Here is a 25,218-nt window from a genome sequence, read left to right on the forward strand (position 1 = left end):
TGCCCAGGAGGTTTAGGTGATAAGTCTTACACACGGGAAATAAGGGACATAGAACTCATATGCAGGATGCCAAGACTTTTTCAGTGGCTAAAGCTTAATTTAAATGTATTAAATCATAAAACCTTTGCCCAGAGTTTAGCTTTAAAATAGCATTAGCTCCCAGTGATATTGCCAATTCTTGTTCTAGCCATACAATTCTAGGGTCTATCAAATCCAAGCAATAGCCATATTCCCAAACACATGTGCATGCTTGTATTGCAGAGAAAGAGGTGTATCGGAAAAGATTGGTTAATGAAAGCCGATTACCAAGTACCCTGGTTTTTGACGACTATTGTCATCTTTAGACATCTTTCATGCCCATTTTCTTTCCCTTTGTTACAGAAGTACTTAGTACATATGATCTATGGGAGGACTGGATAACAACTGTGATTGAGACTCCGGCTGGGAAAAAAAAAAGTGATACTCATGGTTCTATTTATCTTTTTATTGCTACACAAGATTCACTGTAACAGTACTGTACTCATCCACAGAAGGCATCAGTTATGGAGCTTTACTCACAGAATAAAATCCATGGCATCACCGCAATAGATGCCCTGTGATCCTCTGCTCAGCGAGCCCAATTGCAATAAACTGCTTCAGGTACAACATGGCTGCAGGCATGGCATTCAGAGAACTGGTTCACTCCATTGAATTATGCATTTTCAATATCTTTAAAATTTAATTTATTGACATCTAAGAAAAATCAAAGCCAACTTTACATGAAAAATTAAATTATTTTATAAATAAATGTTTTTAAAAAAAACTGCTTTGTTGCACTAATAAAATAATTTTATTTTTTTTTCCTAAAGAACCATCCCTACGTCCACATTTTAAAATAAAACCTTATTCCCATAAAACAAAAAAAGGAAAAAAAAAAAAAAATATGACGGAGAAGATTAATGGCACTGGAATCCTATTGTGGACAGCTGACCTTCTGTTTGGGGTACTGCCAGGCTATTCTCCATGATGAACTGGCATTGGCAAACCTGCAGCTCAGATTTGGGCTCACTTTATAAGTATCTCATGGAAGAACTAGATCTAGTAACTGGACCTTCATCTTAAAACCCTGGTGCACTTTGCATTGGGAGTTTGCATTTAAAATGCTTGCGTATTTGCGATTTGGAAAAAAATATTAGTTTTCTGCTGTAGAGAGCCCATTTCCTTCCTTACTGTCCCCATGCACCTGTAGGGAAAATTGGCCCCATCCCTGCAAGGGGTCGCCGACTCCCTATACTCTCCTTATTAGTGATCCCTTACTCCCCCTTCCTCAGCACCAAAATTATAGCTTCTGTGGGCATCATTCCCACAGTCACGTGACAGTACTCAGGCCTAGTGATTGGCTGTTCAACCCATGCACTGTCCCAGGGGAAACGGTCACCAAATGACAGATATGGTGGACTATTGCATAGCAGCACTGGTAATGTAAGGAGGGCATAAAGAGACCCTGTGCATAGGAACCTTCACTTTAACTTGCATTGAAAAGCAGCCTCCCATCTCAAGCACCACATTGTGGTAAGGCAGTTCTAGCACTGCCCACTTCTATTCACTGGTAAGTTATTCTATCGAGGTTCTGTAGTGTTTACAGCCCCGACATTACAAAGTCAGGGGCTGGTAACAAGACCAGTTGACCAGTCGCCATTAAAGAAAGGTCAATGATCACGGGCAGTGGAATCAGGTAGGGTCATGAAGACCTGAATATTTTGGGTGTCAATTATTGACCATCTAAGATAAAGTGTAGCAACATTCATTTATGGAGTATGAGGACCAATGTTTGCTAGAATGCACTACATCCTTCATGTTCCCACTGCATTATGAAAGCATAAAATGAATCATACCTAATGCAGACACGAAAGCGTGGGCCACCATGGTACATTTCCCAAGAGACGTAAAGCCAGTCCCAGCTGCCTCGTCAACCTACACCAAGCCATGCCAGCAGCAAAGGATGCTGGGAATTCAGGTGCATGACCAACAATGCCGACATGGTATACTTCCCAGCATGCTCTGCTATGCTCTTTTTATAGTGGAATATGCATTCCAGTGCCAAAACTCCTCCTTGTAATATGTACAGACGTAACCAGCGTCCATTGTGTTAGCGTTAGAACAATGTGAAATGAAATAAAAACATAATAGCAGCAACACATTAATGTAAAGATGGAGCGTTTACACATCCTTCCATTTCAACATGGAGGTCAAGTCATCACAATAAACTTTTCCCACCGGCTCTGGTGATCATCATGAGATCTTTGTATCACATTCATTTCGCTGCAATAAAAGGTCCGTACCACCTTCCCTGCAATTAGTAAAAATAGACTCCTTTCTTCGATGGATCATGGAAAAAAATAACAGCGTCCCCCAAGAAAGTCCTCTCCCGCTCTGCCGGACTTGCAGAAATCCCTGAACCGCACCTTAGGCAGGATGAAAAATTCTTCAGCATTGTCCTTATAGGATAGGAAATTTAAAATGCGGTGCAATGTGGTGCTGTAGACAGGTCTGCGCCATATACTCCACCAATGTGCGTCCGAATGAGACCTCTCCGGATTGGCAGGAGGAACTTCCCACTGCAATGGGGTCTGTGCGGGTGAATGGCTGTTCACGCAAGCTGGGCGGAGTCAGATGACATCCTAGAGATAAATAGGAGAAGAAAGGTTTAGGATCATGGCGTCTATTGACGTCTCAAGGAATCATGGTATTTGGTGGACATTTTTTGGCACCCTTTACCCAGGGGTGTCAAACTCTGGCCAAATTTGACCCGCAACATCCTTTTTTTGTGCCCCTAAAGGAATCCTAAATAGGAATTGCAGCTGGCCCGACGCTGCATTGAAATTGCACGGCTACTACAATTCCTGGCATCACTCGCGTCTATAGACCAGTGGCCTCTCTGCCTATGTGTGGCCCCGCATTGGACTGTTTTATAAACAGAAGTAATGCCGGGATTTTCAGTAGCAGCTTCACTCTATAGACGCAGGGAATTGTAGTAGCGGTGCTATCTCAGTTTCAAGTTGGGCCCGTGACTTTGTATTTGAGTTTGACACCCCTGCTTTAACCCCTCTATCTGAAGACGAGGGGATAAGCAAAGGAAAGGCAAAAAATGTACTCCAATGTGTAAGAAACAGCTCTGCTTTATTTCACAAAAAGGGGGTCACAGGCAACAAGAAAAACCAGATAGACGTTCCACCACTAATTTAATACAAAACCATAAAATAAGATTCATCTGAGCTTTTAATTCTCATTGTTATTCTTCCACAGACAGCAGAACTTCTCTAGCATTAAATCAGAAACCATTTTGCCCTCATTGATTTTCGATACATTTATAAAGGATAACTATCTTTAATAAATAAGGATTTCCCTTAGTTGTAGGTAAGGGACGTATATGACACCATCAATTAAAGTAAAACTTTCTATTTGGCAATCAAGGCAATTTTCTACTCCATAAAACCGGTCTGAGCAATTCCTAATTATTCTGACCTCAAGGCCCTTTTCCTAAATTGTGACTCATTATTTCCGGACTTTGCTGAAACACGTCACCAGAGAGAAACCTATTAACTTACCTGAATTTTCTGTTCTAGTGCGCTATACTATTTTTTTATTAGATTTAAAAATTGCTGTTTAAAGTAGTGTTAAAACTAACAACCTAAAGGAACTTTGTACCAATGGCTGAGGACCTCTCTCCTATGTTTGCTGCATGCCTGAACATGGCTGCGATCAATAACGAGCTGGGAATGAATGCAGATCACAAATACAGATTTCACTGCAGTTCGAGCTGCACGCTTGTTCTTGATGAGCAACTCCAAAAGCACTTAAGCAATTACATTGGTATGACAGCCAAGCAGCTGCCACTGGGATTTCCCTTGCTATTATTGGTAGTCTCCATGTTGTATTTCCTATATGTACTTTTATAAATCTTCAAAAATAATTCTGGAGACAAGTGAGGAAATAATTAACACCCCCCCCCCCCCCTTTAGCCCCACACGCACCCAACTGATATATTAGCTGTGGTGAAGGTTTTATTGGCATGCAATGCCAATAAATAACTTTCAGACTTCAGGGAACCACCTACTATAAATACTATATCCACAGCTCACAGTATATTAACATGGCGGTCAGTGGGAAGAATGACATTGCCGGTCAGTGGATAGAATATCTTCCTTACAGACAACCACAAATATCATGGGTGTCACTTAAACTGACCTGAGAGGTACAAAGTAATCATTGCTCTAGGAATCCCTGGGTTAGAGTATGGCAGTTAAGTATGAAGAGGATCTAAAGATTTTTAAAATTACAAGTTTTCTGTATTGTTTTTACCTACTTAGGTGGTGCCGACAAGGGACACTTCTAGACCACATACATATCTGGTGCATAGGACATTCAGAGGGATCAAAATATTCCCCATGACATGGCTTTGAAGGGTTCAGCTTAGAGGAACAGAGCCATCTTTGTTCAGATGTCATCCAGGGGTCACCATCTCCACCGTATACTGAGATGATTGCTTAGACACATGAGCATTACAAATCATGTAAACGCTGACGCAGGTGCAGTTCATATAGGTTTGCAATATATCCCAAATTGAAAGGCTGCAACTGGGGCTGATCTGTGTCAAAAGGGAGGAGAGACTGAGAGAATGCTTCCTTTTGTCTGTAGAGGACATCAAGACTGGAGCTCAAGGATAGCTTGTAAAATAAAGTGCAACTTATAAAAATGAAATCAGATTGGAAGCCCAAGACTGCAGGAATATACACACACCCTGTATGCATTTTATCCTCTATATATCTGAAAGGAACTGAACCAGAATATAAATAGAAATCAATGAGCTGCAGTAAGGATAGATGATGTGCACAGGAAAAAAAAAAGGGGAGGACATTGCTGCAGCCATTAGGGAACATGCAATGCAAAGGAGATCCGTGTCCTTGGGTCTCCAGTCACATGCATGTACAGCACTATTGTCCTCTCTGATGTCCCGTTTATTAATTCTGCAGAGTGCATAGGAAAAGCTGAATCCACAATGTACATTTTCCGCTGAGCTGGGCCATATTCAGCTGAAATCATTTGGACAATGAGGTCTCTTGTGACAGAGCCACCTACACAAGCTCAGACTTCCCTCCCGTCAATGACACATTTTCCTGTACGGCACATATGTCACAATGAAGTTTTTGGGCTTGGTTACACTTTGCTGGCAGACATGTGATCAGCTTAGTGTTAGTTATTTTATCAGAGAGATTTAATCAATTACATCACTGCACTGAGGCCTGAAAGCTTCTTTTATCCATTTGGCACGAGGTTCCGATTTCTGACTTGTCAGTGTATTGGGTCAGAAGACCTCAAATCAAAAAGTATTCGATGTTCAAGCAGCAACTGCAGCTTGATCTGGGGCTCTTGTACCCCTGCCCATATCCCACAACATTGTGGATGACTGTGTTTAGTAAGGGTGATCCAAAAAACTACAGATGGTGTTGTATAGCAAGTGTTAAATAAAAATACCAAAATCATTGCCAATTACAAGCTTCATCCCGCTGGCCCTCTGAGGAGGGAAGTGACTGCTGACAAAATCCCCAAGGGAGCTCATTAGCGAGGGCCGAGGGGACAGAAAGTACAGCAGTGAACGGAAAGGGACGAAAAGACTTTAAGATAGTGATATTTGGAAGCTAAATGGGGTCAGAATTGGAATGATAAAACTAGGTGTGAACAAAACTTTATGAAAGCACTGTGCATTTATCTTTTCTTCTTCTTTTAAATAAAAGGTTTTCACGTCTTTCATCCTTTGTCACATCTGACTGATGCGGATCCCAGGCAGCAATGGCCACATGGTATTTCTAAGCAGTGTTCTCCCCGGCCCCTTTTAGCTGGGCGCAGTTTTTAGTAACCACCCGGCTGTTTTTGGGTCACAATACAGGGACTGCCATCTGCCTACAATTTCTTTCCAGGCAGCCTAAAAAGATTTTATGTTGAACACTGCTAAGGATAGGTTTTCTGATGGGGACAACAGGAGATCATATGTAATGTGTGCTGAAACAAAGGTTTGTAGTCTATAAGAAGCTCCGGTGGAAGGGTGAATGATGGGCAAACAGGGACAGAATTTTGTCAGCCTATAACCATGCCTGAACAAGAACCTTCATGGTAGTATTATGTACGGCTGCAAAATCAAAATGATAAAATTTAAATTTGATATTTATTTTTGGTGATTGGGTTTTATGCTCTGTTACATTTCATCCTTTTGTAAAGTTCCTAACATCTATAGCCAGCTTTAAGCAATGAGAGAATATCGCATGCATTACCTCCAGCTTGCTGGTATCTTCTAGACTGTGATTTTTGGCCCTCACGGTGTTGGATAACAGCACCCTTTGTTCAGAAGGTTCACTGTTGGGTACATCTTGACCATTTCCACCTTCAACGTCAGAAATAGATTTCACCTCTTGGGGGTTTGTCTTCTGTTCTGGAATACGAGCCACGCGGAATCTGGAAAACATATGCAGAGTTATCAAAATCTGAAGTACATAAGTTTTCTGATAATTATTGTGATTTTTGAATAATTTAATAATCTGGAGTGCCCCTTTCATTCTGGTCTTTCAGAGTCATTGAAAAGCCCATACCCCAACATACACGGAATGGAAATCTCAACACTGCAGTACCCTTAAGATATAATATGCCAGGACAAGCAATCCTATCATTTCATCTAGACTGACCCTCTAATATTTAGGGCTTAAAATACACTAACCTGCCCACAGACAGGATGGTGATTTCCCCAGATCTGGAGGTCTTGAACCCATTTCTGCTGGATTTTATATTGTTAGCAGACTGCGATGGAGCAAGAACATTAGGCCACTTCTTCTGGCTGCAGCGGGTGCAGCAGATGCCGGAGCGAGATGCCAGGCCCTGGACTGTGTGCAGATGATGCTGGTGCTTGCAGATATTTGGCATCTGAGGAAGGAGGTGCAATCTGCTAAAGAGAAAATGGAAAATTGGGAAATCCCTTTTCAGTTACGCCCCATTGGCTTTTCAAAATTCTGACAGCCCTTTACATGTAATAAGCGCAGCGTAAAGATTCAGGTCAGGGCCAGCTACGTACACATAACTGCTATTTATAATAAGTTTTATCATCATGGCTAACAGTGGTATTTTAGTTCCACCAAGATTCATAAAGACATTTTACTGCACTGTACAGAAATTAATATTATTACACAGTATTTATATAGCGCCATCATATTACGCAGCGCTGTACATAGTCCAAAGGAGCTCACAATATAATGTCCCTACCTCAGTCATATGTCATTAATGTAGTCATTTTTGGGGGAAGCCAATTAACCTAACTGCATGTTTTTGGAAAATCACAATTTGTGCCCACACTTAGCTGGGATCACCCTCCTACCACAAGTGCCCAGCAGCGCCAACAATTAAAAACAAAATGTGCGGATTTGTACACCATATCTTACTTTTGAGGTGACTTGCTTCCTATGGTGGAGATCTGCTTGCTCTGATAATCCTTCAGTAGTTCTTCTAAAGCAACAGCATTTTCTAAGGTAAGGAAGCAGAAAATTTCTAATTTCAGAAGAGCTCCAGTATATTAAACCCATTGTAAATTTATAATGGATAGCCGCTTACAGGTCATGTCAGTAAAATGTAATGGCGCTTTCATAGAAAATATAAAAGTAAAAGAAAAATCTCTTAAATTGCCAACACAAGTGTCCACTGCAAAAGTTTTCCTTGATTTCAGTCCTAGTGACAATGATTACCAGGACGAAAAGAAGGGTAAAGGAGTTGGGGCTTTAGAAAAAAACTCAAATTTCAAACCATATTACCACGTTGATAGCAATGTTGTAGACACGTTTAATATAGGAAAAAGCCAACTTTAACACAATGCAAGTTGAAAAAAAAAAAGAAAAAAAAAAGAAAAGAAAAGAAAAAATTAGGTTAAATTCTTATTCGCAGCATTTTCTAATTTATACAAATCACTTACTTGCAATTCATCTCTGAACATGCAAGAAAATAGATTTGACTTTAGAAATAGTTAATTCCTTGCAAAGCCCTCTTCCCCCTTGAACAACATGGCCCTCTCTTCTTCTGGAAGTGTCTAATTACTGTGTGCTGACCCACTTTTTACTTCCACCCTTCACCTTACCTCCCTGTCTAAACTTATGTAGCTGCCAAAGTAAATGAGGAGCGGAATCGTGGGTTACTTGATCCATAAAACATAAATGTAAAAATGTACAGTATGGTACAGATTAAAGCCACATTTAGAAAATATGAGCCCCGCTTACCTTTCTTCTCTGTAATAAGCCGCACCAGAACGCCGATGGTGTCCTCATTGCCATTCTCCTCTAACATAGTGGAGGGGTTAATACCTGCTGATATATAAACAGGGGAAATGCAATATTACCAAGTATTACCCAAATAGGATCTTTTTAAATATATTGCACTGACATAGGTTGTAACCTATTAAAAAGAAAATGCATTTTATTCCGTAAATGTCTTTTTTTTTTGCAAGTAGAACAAATGATCATTTAAGAGTCACTAGTGGCTGTGCATACATGTTTCTTAAGGTCACCAAGTCCTAAATGAAGTGTTAAGTGATTATGACTGAAGATCACAAATGGCGAATGGTTAAACATCAGTAGACTGCCGTGTACAGAGCTGAAAAGATTTTTAATACATTTTATACACATACAATTTTTGCAGCACCGAAGCCCATTTAAAGCATGTTGTGTTACCACTGTGCAGCATAGCATAAATGGGCCCCAAATCTTTTATTATTATTACACAGTATTTATATAGCGCCATCATATTATGCAGCACTGTACAAAGTCCATAGTCGTGTCACTAACTGTCCCTCAAAGGAGCTCACAATTTAATGTCCCTACCATGGTCATATGTCATTAATAAAGTCTAAGGTCAATTTAGGGGAAAGCCAAATAACCTAACTGTATGTTTTTAGGATGTGTGAGGAAACCGCAGTACCAGGAGGAAACCCACACAGACACCGGAAGAACCTGTAAGCCCCATGCAGATAAGAGTCCAGGCTGGGATTCGAACCTAGGACCTAGGACCTTAGCGCTGCAAAGGCCGGAAACTTTTGTTAATGTAATGTTTAAGAGAAGAGCAAACTAATATATTGCACGTTCATTTGTTACATGTGGTAGCTGCATTCCTTTATTCTTTCACCCCCTTTTTTTATTTTACCTGTCGATTCTATCTCTAACAAATTTGCAGTCTGCTAAAGCAAAAAAACAACATTCCTGCATTGTGTAGGACTGGGCAGGGAAGCAAAACTTTATCACTTCCCCCAACAAACTCCATTCATTCAATTGCAGTGAATCAAAAGGCACGAATCTACAGTCTTCTCATTTTACAAAACTATATTAAACTCATCTGACACGCCTACAAATGAATGAAAAAAATACCCACAGTTTTAAATTAGGAAATCAGCTGTGCAGGGACCATCGCCCAACCTAGGAGGGACAGCCGCTTGTGTGCCGACAATTTATGATTTGTTAGATATGTCTGGGGATTTCAGACATAAATTGTCCACAGAGATTTGTAACTCCTAGTCCAAGAGACAGAAACCACTCAATTCCTATAGCAACAATAGATTTGCAGCTCTGGCGGCTTACAGTAGCCATGTTAATGAAGGGGACCGAGTGACAGCGTGACCACATTGCTGTGATTGCGGAGGTAATATGTGGCTCCAGGAGCAATATGTCATGCATTGCCATTAGCAGTTATTGTAGATTAGCTTTTCTTCCTCAAAGCATCTTGCACGGCACGGCTACATATAATCCTATTTTTACATACGGTCATCTTAGTGCTGCTGATATCCTTTAGCCACTTTCTATCTATATGTGCTCGTTTTAACGTTGGCGTCACATCATTGATCTGGTAAGCTTTTAAATCATGACAAAGGTGGAACATGTCTGTGCAATCTCTGTAAGCATGGCCACTTGGAACCCTGTCCCTTGGTGTAGGCAAACAGAAAACATGTGTTGCGCTGTACCAGTAAATATCTGAACATGGACCTTCATGGCAGGACTGCCAAGTATTATCTGCATGAAATATAGACTGAAAATAAGTGTAAAAAGTGACACCACTTTCCGGTAGCTTTTTTCTATTCTATATCCCGTCCCCATTCTTATGGGTATGTTCTACCAGCTTCTTGGGAGAAATACTTTTCATGATTTCATTTGGACCATTCAGCACCAAGCACCGGATATGGATTTTAATAAAGGTTTTCTAGCAGATCTATGTATTAAACCTAACAATATTTGCTGGTGTAAGGTGGATTCATTAAAAGTTTATTGCAGCAAACCAAATCACAATCTAAGATGAAGCTGGGAATAAGTCTTGTCCTGTAAATAGTACAATAAGTCTTTTAACAAAGTGATGACATCTCACAGAATAGAGAAGTATCTGTGTGAATGATTAGCATCGGACGATTCATTAGAACAGGTTCTAGGTCTTCAGAGATCTGCAGAATCTCTGAGGAATTCTCATCTTGTGTTTGGTTTCATACCACGTTCCCAGTTTGACGTCAGCCATGTACCCAGACACAATGCATAAACCTAAAGTGAACCTGTCACAAGTGGATTCTGTGCAGAGAGACAAAGCCTGTGAATACCAAAAAGTCATCTCTGCAGGATCCGGGAGTAAATGACCAGGAATTAGAGCTCAAGCACATACTTTAATGAAAAGCCGGTTTCTGAGTGACCTGTTGGGTGAGGTCTGTATTGTGTTACAGGATAAAAGGCAGAGAAGACAGGGAACACAAAGGATCTTCAGTTTAGAGGCAACTACAGACTCCATTCAATGCAATCAATCACCTCCCCCTCGCCACTTTGTATATACAGGTGGCGGTCATTTTAAAAAAATGCGCTTTTTATATATTTGGATATGCAAGGTCACAATATTTTACTTTATACATTTAGTTCTGCTTTAAAAAAAAAAAGCATGAAGCAGGCCTGCAAGAAGAACACAGGAATGGCCTCAGCAATGTCACAGGCTGAGTTTTGCACTGTTTAGTTTACTGGCATGCTCCAGGGAGGGCCCTGGTCCTAACAATTAGGACTGGACATATATGATGAAATCTCTCACTGGCATTAACACAGCAGTTTGCTTTTCTGAGTCTTCCCTGCAATAGTTTTATTGCTTGCATGTCTGCCAGAAGATTCCTTATCTTTTTCATTTCTTAGCAGACTTAAGCCACATACACACGTGCAATAATAGCCGTTGGAAAGGATCTTTCACGATATAGCACTGCACAATGCATGAACGACTGTTGTAGATACAGCACCGTTCTGCTCTATGCAGAGGGGAGGGGGGGGAACAACGGAGCGGCACCCTGCTGTGCGCCCTCCCATGCATTAAGATGGTTAGTCGTCCATGGATCCGTCAGGACGGTCGTTCGGACGATGGACGCTATACACACACCAGATTCTCACCTGATATCGGCCCTAAGCCGCTTATCGGGCGAGAACCGTTGGACGTGTGTATGTAGCTTAAGTGGTCAGCCAGCAATCAGCAGTTATAGGGGGTTAAGACAAATCATATCAGTTCTGGGGTTGCAGAATCAGATTTCATTCACCTCAAACACTTGGCAGATCAACATGTAATAAAACTATGGAGGAGTTTTCATGGACAAGTGAAAGGGAAGCCTACGGGCAAACTCACCATCTTTCTCAGGAGAGGCCTCCTCGTCTGGCTTATGGGAGGTGCAGCGGTAGCCTTTTTTCTTCAGCAGGTTACACAGAAAAATACCAGTCAGACCCATCATACAGAAGACCGGCACTATTGCCAGCACGGCATACTGAGTCCGAGAATCCTCCGGCACACCTTTATGGGTGCTGTTGTGAGCTTTATCGGCCTTACTGGCAGCCTCTAGCGTCCTCGGAGCTCGAGGGCGCAGCGTTCTCTCCCCTGCAGAAAGAAAAAGAAATAAGTGGTCATTAATACAGGAAAATATTTCAGGAACCCTGTACTTGAGGAAAAGTTAGAAGATGCTTGACCAGTTATAAAATGAGTGGACAATTCTATTACAAATGGTTTTCTGCACAGAGATAGTAACAGAGGAGCTTCTATACATTCATCAGTTTTTGTTCTCTACAAAGTGACAAGAAGCAGCCCCTTCAGTCCCAACAGATTTTAAATATCTAAACCAAACAATTTATACCGAATATTACACTTTGCAGCCTGCCAACCCTTTCTGTAGGGGCTGCATTAGTTTCTTTTTTTTTGGTCAAGCTTTTCTGTATTTAAAAAAAAAATGGCGATTCTGCCAGTACCACAATTTCTATCCTATGATTACTACGTGCAATCACTGCACTGTATCCATAGAGGAGCAGCATTTTCACCCTAAGACAGGAGTTGTATTGGTGCTAAAACCCCTCCTGGGGTTCTGTAGCCCTAATTGATGCCATGATAACATGGTTTAAAACACAGCACAGGACACAGCATAGTATAGAATATGTCCTGGATACTCTACCAGAAAGATCTTGCCAACAGAATCCCCTATGCCATGCTGGAGGGAATGTTCAATCCATGGCTGCAAAATAACGCATGGCAATAATTGTGCCCACCATGAACACCACTTTAAGGAACCAAGGAAAGGTGCAATCAATTGGAAGCTTGGTCTTTCACAAATGACACTTCATGTTAATTGCCACAACTCACCTCCATGTACACTACAAGTAAAAAAAAAAAATGCTCACCTTCACATCCCACAGTGTCTGGAGGAGCCAACCAGCAGGGCACACAGACGTTGGTACTTTTGGCTACTAATGGGAAATGCCTGAAATTAGACAAAGAAAAAAAAAAATTTAATGCTTATTTACATATTTTAGCAACAACTTTCAGTGGCTTAATGTGATGTCAGAAGAGCTGCTTGCAATGTGTATGAGCAGACCGACAAACGAGAGGGGAACAGCAAATCCCAATCACTGCAGCACTACAAATCAGAAAGCACACTTTGCATATGTAAAGAGCAAAAATGGCTGCTCCCATGTACAAATTTTCACACAATATATAAGAAAAAGATTTTAAAGTATCAAATCTAATTGATAACCTTCACATTAGGCCAATTACTCATTTTTTTAATTAAAGACTTAAAGTGCCAAATTGCACTTTTAGTATAAGTCAACTTAATTCATTTTCATCTCTTTCTCTGCTGTACAGGGATTGCAAGAAGCAGATAACGGCTGACATTTCAGCTACTTGAACTGCTTGCTTTAGAATAATACATTTAATGGAGTATTCATGTATACAGAGCTACATTCGTTTGCATTTTATATGCATCTGCAGCTCAGCTTTATGTTGATCTATGAAAGGATAACGTGGGATAGCCAAGAATTGCATTACTAAATATTTTCCCGGCAATTAGAGGTACGGTGATTATATTGTTTTTTTTAATATAAGCCTCAAACCACATGGGACCGGCTCTGACCATAGAATGGTTCTTGCCACACACCTGGGTATGCAGTCTCCACACACAGCATCTGCTTTCGATGTCCCAGCTTTCAGCTGTACCCTTTTTTTCCTGTCGCACTTGGTGTGCATACTGCAGGGGGTCAATCCATGAAGACTGGAGAACATTCCAGGGGCGCAGGGCCTGCATCCAACCGTGAAGCCAGCGCCAAAGCCACATGCCTGCAGAGTTCAAAATAACAAGGGATATTTGATGCTAGGAGTCCAGGAAGACAAACAAAACCACATGCCAGCGTTTTTACATTTAAAAGGAGATGGGGGGAGAAAAAAAAATACTCTAACTCACAACTAGAGTTCAGGGTCAATAGCTTCAGTATTAAAAAACTGATTCATGACAGCCAAGCAGCTGGCATTTTCAGAAGGTGGTTGATAACAAGTACTTACATCTATGATAGGCTCTCCTTCTAGCAAGCCGGTCATTAAAGAAATAATGCAATGCTGCAAATATTTAAAATTAATTGCACGTCTACCAGACTGACAACAAGAGCGTGCAGTCTTCAATGAACCCTTACAATGTTCTGACCTGAGATCATGTAATCCACACTGGCTTGGCTGGCTTCAGGTAATAAGGGACTCAAGAAATGGCAAAGATGTACTTGGTTATAGGGACTCTATTCACTATTTGATGTAGTGTAAATTTTAATAACAGGACCAATTCAATTCTAGATGTCAGTTGTGGCATCCTTATTATAAAATTTTACTTTATGCATAAATGCAACCTCAAGACGCCCAGAAAAGTAACAGACGGGTTGGACAAGCTTTGTCCACTGTGCTATAAGGAGGTATAAGGAGAGAAGTTATTACCCCATCTGGCTCCTTCCCGGGAGGACACTTTGTGCAGGGCATACAGTGACCACTGTCATCCAAGTATTCCGTCTTGCCGCAGTGCTCCTGGCAAAGTCCTTTCCAGACTTGAACCTGCAAAATATAAAATGATTCTTTTATTATTTACTGCTAGTATGTGACAAAGCCCAAGTCCAACCAAAATCCTAGCTAGAGAGGGGAATGAGCCCATTGGGGTTTTTTTTTTACTCATCGGTATTCCTATTCAGGAGATTTTATCTTATTTCTTTTTGGAACAGGAAGAAAAGGCAAATTTCCAACAGAAGCAATAACCAGAATACAATAGTGGAGTGTGGAAGGGTTAGAACTTCTGATAATGCATTTAATGTTTGATGAGGAAAAGCAAACTAGAACTAGCATGGTGCTTCCAGGAACTGTTCTGCAACACAACCGGGAGCACAATATGGTTCCCACCAAATTGCATGGGAACAGGGGAGCCTACAGTAAAATCCATGGCCAGAACTAACATGGTGCTTTCAGGAACTGTTCTGCAACACAACTGGAAGCACAATATGGTTCCCATTCAATTGCACGGGAACAGCTCAGCCTACAGTACAACACTGCAGGTCTGTAATGGCCTGTAAACAAAAAACAAACACACAGAAATCTATATTTTCTATACAAAAATATACATATTTTTTGTCTGCTTGGAGACAAAATATGTTTTCTGGTTGAAGAGATTAACCCTAATTAGAAAAGGAGCGATTGAGATGCTGAAATCCCTCCCAAGCCAACAGGCCCAAGATGTCGTTACTCAATTGAGAACAGTCAGATTCTGACATTGTGCAAAGGAAGATCTCAGTGCTTTGTAATTATGAGACATCTACATGGTGCGTGATTTAAAAATGTTGGTTCCCAGCTGTCAGAACAGAATGATTTGACAACCCGCAGACCATTTTAGGATGTTCTAAGTTTCTCCTTGAACCATGATTAGAACACCAAAACAAAGTTTTTCTAATGGACATTACTGCCCAGTCACTCTAATGGCCATTATCAACAGATGTTGTATGTGCATCATAGAACATTTGTGGTACATGGATATTGCAGTAAACCAGCAAGAGATCCATTACTTCATCACAGAGCAGATTGTGGTTACAAAGTGACTGTGCAAGGCCCCGGGAATGCAGCATAGATTTGTATTGGCAGGATAGGAGAATCAAGCTGCTTTGCTCATTACAAACATGTGCTTCTCGTCATTCATAAAATCTACAGACGTACAGAAGTAACGCAATGTTGCTTTGTTTACGTAGGCGATCAGGTGAAGACAAATCCAGTCCTTCTTAACCCTTCTTATAATGGGAGGGGGGGGAATAATGTGGTCTAGCCTCAGGCCTGCTATAATAAGTTATGCTTCCATTACAGAAACATTATGAAGTTACAGAACCAGCAAAGGGTGATTTAGCAGCTACCTAGACACTAGCCGCGTACCAGCTGTTCCTGCTGCCGAAGTCCCAAGTTGTACTAGAATGGTCCGACCACATTTACTGTGAACGTATGAATACTAAAATCAGACACCTACAGCCTCATATTAAAGAAAACAAAAACCCCTTGGAGAATGTGTGGTACGGCAGAGACTAGACCTATAGGCTGGGGACAATGTCAGTAGCCAAATCCAATAGCTGAAATAGAAAAGCCAACTCAATAGCCTCATTTTAAGGAAAGCAAATTAAACCTCTAAATAACCTACAGCGCTACAGAGAGTGGCCAACCCAATGGCCTTACTTCAAGGCAAGCAAAGTAAATCCCTATAGAACCAGTGGCACTGTACAGAAGAGACCTAGACGCTGGGACAAAGTCTATGGTCAACCCAAAGTCCAAAAAATATTGCTGGGGACCCTGAGGACTCTGCAGAAAGGCTGTTGGCTCCAGGATCTTTGATCTGTCATTGCTGCAGAATACTTAGCTTTTTGTAAGTCTGCATCATAAAAATTGTCAAGCACGCGGTTTTATTTTCGTTATGTTTAAATTCATAACAAAGAGCAGCGGCCAAGTTATTCTAAATATGACTTCTGTTTGTTATGTTATGTGTTATTTGTCTGTGCTCTACATCATAACATATTTGTCAGGCTATGTACACACGTCAGATGATTTGTGTACGATTGTCGCCTCAGGGCTATTATCGGATGGGAATCTGACATGGGTACTGGCGGATCCACGAACGATCGTAATACAAGTGAAGGGAAGAAAGTGCAGCGGGGTGCCGCTCCACTGTTTTTCCCCCTGCCCTTTCCATAGAGCCAAACGGCGATAGATGTACAGCGCTCGTTCATGTACCTTTAGTCTTTTGTCGTTGAAAAGAATCATGCAAAACTCTTTCGATCTGTGTGTACGTAGCCCTAATTCAATGGCATAGAAAGTTGCAGCTGAGGTTTTATATGGGGCCACTATTGTTTACCTCCTGATAGGTCTAGTTGTACAGATGTTCTCTTGACCCCCAGGCTCCAGTATTGCATCAAAAGGGATTCCCCCTCCTTCACTGAATGCCTAAAATTCTTGATATGGGTTATGCAGAGGTCCGGATGAGAATTCAGAACTGAAGTCACAAATCGACCACCCCTTGCACATCATAGGATGGTTCTGTATGTACAGAGACAGGGGTCAAATAGAAGTCATTCCCTGCAATGTCCTTTGATTTGCTACAAAGCAGCTCTGCGTGTTACTAAAGGCAAATGCTAACATTTTTGGAATCCAACATGCATAAATTTGGGGCTTTATTGGCACCAATCAGGCAATCTAATTTCAATTTCTCTTTTGTATATCTGCCAGTATGCAGGAGGTAGTGTCACAAGAGAACTCTCTGTCCTGGGTCACCGTGGTCCAGCTCAGCAGAAAATATGCATTGTGGATGCAGCGTTTCCTGTGCGTGATTATTAAAAAAGAACATCAAAAAGAAGAGTCTCAATCACAGCGCACATGCACTTGACTGCAGAGCAGGCTCAAGGACACGATTCTCCTTCATGCCGTGCGTCCTCCGACTGTCCGATGCGGCTTCGGCAACGTCATCGTTCCCCTGCACATCATCTGTCAGCATCACCGCTGCAGCTAAACCAGCTCATTGATTTCCATTAATACTCCGACGGGTAAAGTACTTAGTGGTATGCAAAGAATAAATGCACACAGGGCAAAAAATGGTGCATTGTGTTGCTATCCTCAGCAACCAATCGGATTTTAGTTTAGCAGAATATTAAAAGTAAATATTTCATCCAAAGAAAAATCTAAACCTTGGGGTGAATACACTTTACAATAGCCATATTCAACCAGGGGAACCCTGAGGGTTCCTTCAAAGTTCGTTGAGGGTCACTTGAGCTGTTGATGATTGACCATCCCTGTGATGGATCCTGCATAGTGCTAGGGCCACTGCAACTTTACAGGGCCAACCAAAATGTATTAGATGGCTGTAGGGGTGGTATTCTAAGCAATGTATTATGGGGACTTTCTATTGGCTACCAATATGAGGTCAATTTTGGCCAATGACTCAAAATGGTTTTAGTAGGGGTTCTGCAAATAGTTTCCAGGGCTCCTCTGGGGTAAAAAAACAAAATCCAGACTACTACCTTATGTTTGTAATACGGTCATGTGAGGAAGCAGAGGGATCTTTGCTGTTCCTTTGGTTAAAAAGGGGTTTGAATAATGAAAATATCATACCAGGCCACAAACCACAACCAAACCTGCCTGATACAGGAATAGGCCCTTTGGAATCGGGTGCAGAGCCCTTTGGAATCGGGTTGAAAAAGACATCAATGAAGGATAAAGGAACTTGCCAACAATAAGTCAGCTAAAGTTTTTGCTAAACAGATCCAGCAGGTCACCAATCTGTTACAATTGCAGACCAGAATTATGACTAGAAGCAGATCTAGAATTGAATTTGTTCCGTATACTGTGTGTCAAACAATTGTCATGATTCTGCCCTTTATACAGTATGGGTTCAACTTTTTATCCTAGGTTAAATGATTGTATTGCCGATTTCCTGCAGCCTCTTTCAATCCTTTCCTGTCCAAATTCACTTGTGCCAGCATCAGCTGCACTGGAATTATATAAGGATGAACCGTGGGCCAGGTTTGCTCAATGCGTGTTGGTGTGGCAAGTTATAAACCGTGAAAATGTAACATATAAGACAAGAAGACAATACATGCCAGGAAAGAAGAAGAAATGAAGGATCCTGAACAAGAACATTCATGGCAGAATTACAAAAATAATTCAGTAAATAATAAAGTCCCAGGAGGTTTTTGTATATGAAGTTCATCGTGTGATACTTCCCCCAACCTCCTAGATTGTAAGCTCTTCGGGGCAGAGTCTTCTCCTGCTGTGTCATTGTCTGTACCTGTCTGTCATTTCCAACCCCTATTTAATGTTCAGCGCTGCGTAAGATGTTGGTGCTATATAATTCCAGTTTATTAATATTCATTTTCAAGCAGTAAAGTGCAAAAATTGAGCAAGTGTTAACAAATACAAAAAGAACATGCAAACCAATTAAAGGATTAGCTGCAAGTACAGTTGCTGTAAGCTGCCCTGCAAAGAACTGACAATTAACGTTGGGTTAGGCTCCACGTGTACAAGTTTGCTGAATGTCCAAGATTTTTATACTAGTACCAAATAAAGAACATGCAAATCAAAAGTCGCTGCACTTCATGCTATAAAAAGTTTGCAGTAGGAGGATTATGAGGCTTCACATCCTCTCTAAGTAAAAGTATTGCAACCCAAATTATTGCATGTTTACACATGACAGGGAGGAACGAGGAGAAGTCCCAGCTACCTATTTACTAAACACTCACATGGCACAGGTCCAGAGGACATTAAGAGTCCTTGACTCAAATATAAAGTAGCAGGAAGAGTCATCAACACTTACAGATGGAAAATATATGCTTCTTAAAATACACCAGTGCCCACACTGTGGACATTATGTTATTTATATGTACTTGACTAAAAGCTTTGAAACAAGACGACATCACTCTCCTCTCTAGCCCCTTGTAATGTAAAAAAACTAACCCTCAAATATATCAACACTATAGTAGAGTTTCAGGAGGCTGAGAAACATCTGCTATGTGTTTATATTTGAAGGATAGAAGTATGTAAAGATACTGTTACAACAGATGTTAACACAAAAAAGATTTATGCCCCCATTGTGAACTTTGAAGATGAATTTCTCCACAATATCTGCAGCTACAGAAGTCAATGAAAGCTTAGGGGAGCATTCAAAGCTTGTTCAGAATATAGAAATATGTGGATGTGCATAGTTTGGGCACTTTAAATTAGAATTAAACTCACATGCGCAAAAACTTTACTGTGTTCAGCACAATGAGTAATCCACGATAGTATTTTGACTAAAGTAAAATATGAACAAAGAAAGGTGGAAGAAATAAAAAAATCAAAAGGGCCACTTAAGTATTAAAAATAAAAAGTGTCAATGGGCAGCGACAAACAAAAAGTTAAAACAAAAGCAAGACTACTTTGGATCTCAAATGTTTTCACACTGCTAAGGATGTTATTCATTAAGCACCAATGGAGGGATGATAATCCTATTGTGCCATTCTGATCTCACTCATGTATTACTATATTATCACTATCTGAACTGCCCAGATATTGTTGACTTGGGGAAAAAGATTCTTCCCATTTGAGGTTACGCACAAATCAGTAAACCAGCCACGATATGGTGGAAGGATGGCAAACATGACCAACCCAACCTGATGGCCATAACATTATGTGTTTGTTCATAAAGTAGAGGATGCAAAAACAGCCCACTATGGTGGGGTACCAGGGTAAGAACTAGTTTACTCACCAGTAATAGACAAGAGGCCAATACTTGACAAGAATTCCTCATTATGAGTCTTAGGGAAGAGTCTTGAGTCTATTGAAATCTGTAGAAAGAAGAAAACAGAATTGTCAAAACACAACATCCAAATATCCATAAAATCCATACAAAAGACCTAGTTACATATCTCAGAATATTAGGTTAAAGAAGGGAAAGATCTAGAATTAGGAAAAAGGTATTATACTTTGAAATGGACTCCTCTCAACCTTCATGAGATATACAAGGTAAGCATCAGTGCATAACCACTTGCCATGTCATTTAGAAAAAAGTTAGCAAGCAGATCACTTATACTAGTAAATAACCGTCCTTATGTGAATGGAAAAAAAATAAATCTGTTGATTTAAGCAAATATTAAATCTTAGGAAGGGTAGTGTAAAAGTGGTATAATCCATTGATTTTTTTTTTTCTAACTCACCCCACTTTAGCAGATAACAAAAAGGAAATCCTCCAAAGGAAACCACAATGGTAAAACCACAACCAGGGATAACAAGCTCCCATTTTAGTACCCCCCCCCCCCCATCACCTTTATGAAGATCAGCGGCAAACATGGTTGCAATATTTGCATGTAGCAATTCAGGGTTACTAAAAAACTTAATCAAAAAATGTTGCATCTGCCTGAAGTTGGTCTTCAAAGCTCAAGTGGAATGCCAGCTTCCAGTTGTTGGCACCAGGACGTATACCATATATTTAAGGGCAGCATGGTGGCTCAGGGGTTAGCACTGCAGCCTTTGCAGAGCTAGGTCATTGTGGTTTCCGAGGTTAGAATCCCACCCAGGACACTATCTGCATGGAGTTTGCAGGTTCTCCCCGTGTCTGCGTGGGTTTCCTCTGGGTACTCCGGTTTCCTCCCACATCCCAAAAACATGCAGTTAAGTTAATTGGCTTCCCCCTAAAATTGACCTTAGACTACATTAACCACATATGACTATGGTAGGGACATTAGATTGTGAGCTCCTTTGAGGGACAGTTAGTGACACGACTATGAGCTTTGTACAGCACTGCGTAATATGATGGCGCTGTATAATAATATATTTATAGGAGGAAACCTCCATCAATGCCACCCTTGCCAGGTGCAGACGCAATTCAACATGGAAAACCTATCCTTCAATTCAGATCAAACAATATCTTTATTACAACCAAGGACATCATTTTAGAAAATCTTAGTGTATAGATAGTCTAAAAATAAAAAATATCTTCCCCAGTAGTCATACAGGAAACATTTTCTACAGCAACCAAAGTTTTAGCATTGAGATAAAACAAGCTAATTGGCCACAAATCTACAATCTTCTTGAACAATTGCCACACAGTTCCTGTCAGACACGTTTTAAAGAACAACATACGGAAGTGACAGATTATTTGTAGTTATTATTTCTCCAGTGATGACAACCCTCTGTGGGAGGCCTCTGTCGGTATCATACTGCAGTCAGCAGTTTCATTACACTCATCAGAAGATCTTGCGGCCCTCCTTGCTGCACCTCACTCATGACAGCCCAATAGCTCCAGGGTCACAATGAGGACGGTTCATGACTTTGACATTCAGGTCTATTTATAAAAGGAGCCTTATAGGATCTAATTAGAATTCTATTATGAGATACGCTTCACTGTGTTTATTCTGTAACCCAGCGTGGAAGAAACTGCAACTGCTACATATTTAATCTCAATTAAAGGATACATGACTGTTTTAGGGGATCCGAAGTGAAAATCTATTAGATCTGAAGGAATTCAGCATCAGATCAAATATTTAGGTCCTGATTACTTGTGTATAGATCAGACATGGTCAGTAAATTGATTTAAAAAAGTTGTGTATGAATGGCCTATTACATTCAATTGAGATTCCAAAAGTTTCTATCTGGGAAAAATGATTGGAATGACAATCTCATACACACTTAAGGTGCTTTGGGGATTTCTGATAAACCGATTACTGATAGGAATATCGATCAGTCAGTTGACAGCATTATCAGAAGCCGATTTGTAGGAAGTGTGTGATACTACCCATACCTCCTAGATTGTAAGCTCTTCGGAGCAGGGGTTAGATGGTGGGATGGTTTGAGTTTTTAATTTAAAGACAGATTTGTTTTAAAGGAAATCTAGAGTCATAGATGAAGATTATCTGAGTAAAGCAAAAGGATAAATACATGACTGCAAAACAAACTTTATCTACCCAAAAGGACGCAATTCTGGCTTGCCACCTTTGCAACACCACTCGCTTTTCTGATATATAGTACAGTTTCAGTGTTGAACCCAGAAATTTTTTTTAAGCCGGTTGGGAAGAAAATGTAGGCGGGTGGCAGCCCCTGTATTGTGACCAAACTCCTCAGTAACCACCCAAAGACAGTCGGGTGGTTACCAAAGAGTGCCCGGGTGGTGCACTCAGCTAAAAGGGACTGGGGAGAACGCTGGGTTTTTTTTTTAAGAAGCTAATGAAGTTCTTGTTTGGAGCATTCAATAGATCCCAACTCCCCACCGGGAGCCACACACATGTTCGACCTACAGATGCTAATTTAAGCAGTCAGCGGAGAGCTATATTTAGAGAAGAACTGCAAGGGATTTCTGCTGTGTCATCACCTAAAAGAGCTAAGGAACGACAACCAGCACCTGAGTCACTGGTATAATGCAGAGGATGTTACTGTTAAGGGGACCACAGGGATAGGATATGCCATTGGTATCCATACAGCAAGAAGACCACTACAAGGGAAAGAACAGGACAAGTTACTTTAATGATCTATACATCAGGGAGGTCAACATCTTCTAATAAAAAAAAGGATAAGAGGAAAAGGACAGGTCACCAATTTCATCAATAGAGCAAACAAACCACCTCTCCCACTGTATGAGGACAAGAAAAAACCACATGTGTAACAATGAAAGGACTGTCCAGGTCATCAATATCATTCATACAGTAAGCAGAGACCACCACTGTGTAAAAGGACAAATATCGTGTGACCAGCATGATCCCTTCAACAAGGAGGCTACCAAATTCCTTGAGACGGGGGATGGAAGGGCAAGACGGGTCATCTAGATCATCCATTCTAACAAGAAGACCACCAACAGTACAAAAGCTAGGGGATGTGTCATCAGTGCTATCGATTCCAGCAAGGAGGGTTGTCCAGGCCATCCATTCCAACAAGGAGGCCACCACCAACTCCTACAGTACATAGATGAAAGATGGGTCATGTATATCATTCCGATAACAATAAGCTCACCATCTCTTACTGTACATGGATGGAATGGGGTGGTATAGCCATTCCATCCCATTACAGCAGAGAGACCACCACCACCTCCTACAGCACATAGATGAAATGGGGTGGATTAGCCATGCCATCCATTCCAGCAGAGAGACCACTACCTTCTACTGTACGTTAAGGAATTGCATTGGTCACCACTTGCTACTGTACAGGGACGAGAAGGTTAAGAGTTCTCCCTATACCATTTCCTATTGAACATGGACAAGAGCTATGGTATGGGGTCATCTATATAGCAAAGAGAGCACCTTGTACTGCACATAGGTGAAAAAGAATGTCATCCATACCAGAAAGTAGACCACCATCTCCTACTGTATATGGACAAGAGCTATGGGATGGGTCATCTATCCCATCCACATAGCAAGGAGACCACCTCTTACTGTACATAAATAAAAGCAATGGGTCATCTATGTCATTCCTATGACAATGAGCCCACCTCCTCCTACTGTACATGGACAAGAGCTAAATGATGGATTTTTTTATCCCTTCAATATAGAGATACTACCTCCTAATGTACATAGATGAAAAGAAAAATGTCATCCATATCATTCATCCCAGCACGGAGACCACTAGATTCTAACTCTACATGAATGAATAAGATGGGTCATCTATCCCATCTATAGAGAAAGAAGACCACTTCCTACTGTACAAATATGAAAGGGTTAAGGGTTTCCCCTTGCCCATCTATTCCAGCAAGGAGACACCATCTCCTATTGTATATGGACAAGAGGAATGGGGTGGGTCATCTATCCCATCCATTTAGCAAGGAGACCACCTCACACTGTACATAGATGAAAGGGAAAGGTCATCAATTCCAGCAAGTCCACCACCTCCTACTGTACAAGGAAGAGGAACGGGAAGCCAGCTCTACAAGGCCTTGAGTCTGTATAGTCAACAAGTATTGTCATCCGTAGAAGAGGAAAAAATATCAACAAATGTCTCAGAGGTCATCCACAGGATGTGATTTGGATATTACGTCCTCCTTTCAGAAAACCAGGAAAGAAAAAAAAGGAAGCAATGCCAAGAATTGCTAATTAAAATGGACCTGTACTTCCTGTACTGGCTGGGAATAACAATCATAAAAACAAATACATATCTTAATAAACCTGGAGAAAACAAGTCCTAGTGAAAATACAGCCCACCATATACTAGTTAATGGGTGCACGATCAGTTTAAAGGTCATTATACATGAACACATTCTATGGGTTCACCTTAAAAGAAAGAAAAGGCAGATTATCCCAGATATATGGAGTTCACCTCCATTTTTTGTTTCGTGCCATCACAGCCTCCCAACTCCAATCCGCAAGCCCCCTTTCTGTAATGTACAGCAAGCAGACAAAATAATGGAAACAATACACAGTGTAAAGTAATTCTTGCCCAGAATTCGGCTCGGTTTCCATCACAGACAAGTGTGAACAAGCAGAGCCTCGCCAACTCAGCGAGGAAACAGCTACTTGGTGACCATATGCTATTGCCATAACTAGACGCCCTTAGGAATCAGCCCTTCAAATGCAAAGTACAGCCGCTGTGTCTAGGGAAGCCATGTACTAGGATGTAGAGAGCTGGGCCGGATGTAAACTTCCTATAGCCGTGGCATGGGATGAGGTCACACCATAGCTAAATATAGAGGGCATTAAAACAAGAATTTAAGAAACTCAGGAGGTGACCGCTATAAACTGAGAGTCGGATATCCTGGACACAACAACAAGTTAAGGGGATACAAATGTGAATGCCATTGGTCAAAGGGTCTGCATGGAGTAGACCAAGACCTAGTACAAGGAAGAAAATCCCTGACAATTTTGGCTCAACCAATCACTCAGAGGATCTAAA

At 41.0% G+C, this 25,218-nt stretch overlaps 1 protein-coding gene across 3 annotated transcripts in view; it reads right to left on the reverse strand.

Moving 5' to 3' along the window:
* Positions 1-469: 469 nt before the first annotated feature.
* Positions 470-25,218, reverse strand: part of RELT (RELT TNF receptor) — a 32,233-nt gene continuing 7,484 nt past the window's right edge. The window contains exons 2-11 of one of the 3 annotated variants that reach the window (XM_072402125.1): positions 20,117-20,195; positions 14,302-14,415; positions 13,481-13,659; positions 12,726-12,805; positions 11,689-11,934; positions 8,289-8,372; positions 7,464-7,545; positions 6,749-6,973; positions 6,309-6,489; positions 470-2,660 (exon numbers count right to left, since the gene is read on the reverse strand). In XM_072402125.1, coding sequence (XP_072258226.1) covers positions 2,649-2,660; positions 6,309-6,489; positions 6,749-6,973; positions 7,464-7,545; positions 8,289-8,372; positions 11,689-11,934; positions 12,726-12,805; positions 13,481-13,659; positions 14,302-14,415; positions 20,117-20,158 — 1,245 coding nt within the window. In that variant the 5' untranslated portion in view covers positions 20,159-20,195 and the 3' untranslated portion in view covers positions 470-2,648. Of the gene's footprint in view, positions 2,661-6,308; positions 6,490-6,748; positions 6,974-7,463; positions 7,546-8,288; positions 8,376-11,688; positions 11,935-12,725; positions 12,806-13,480; positions 13,660-14,301; positions 14,416-20,116; positions 20,196-25,218 lie in introns of all 3 variants that reach the window. The other 2 variants (XM_072402134.1, XM_072402115.1) reach the window with 2 other exon arrangements.

This window comes from Pyxicephalus adspersus, chromosome 1, assembly GCF_032062135.1.
Source record: "Pyxicephalus adspersus chromosome 1, UCB_Pads_2.0, whole genome shotgun sequence".
NCBI classification, from domain to species: Eukaryota; Metazoa; Chordata; class Amphibia; order Anura; family Pyxicephalidae; genus Pyxicephalus; species Pyxicephalus adspersus.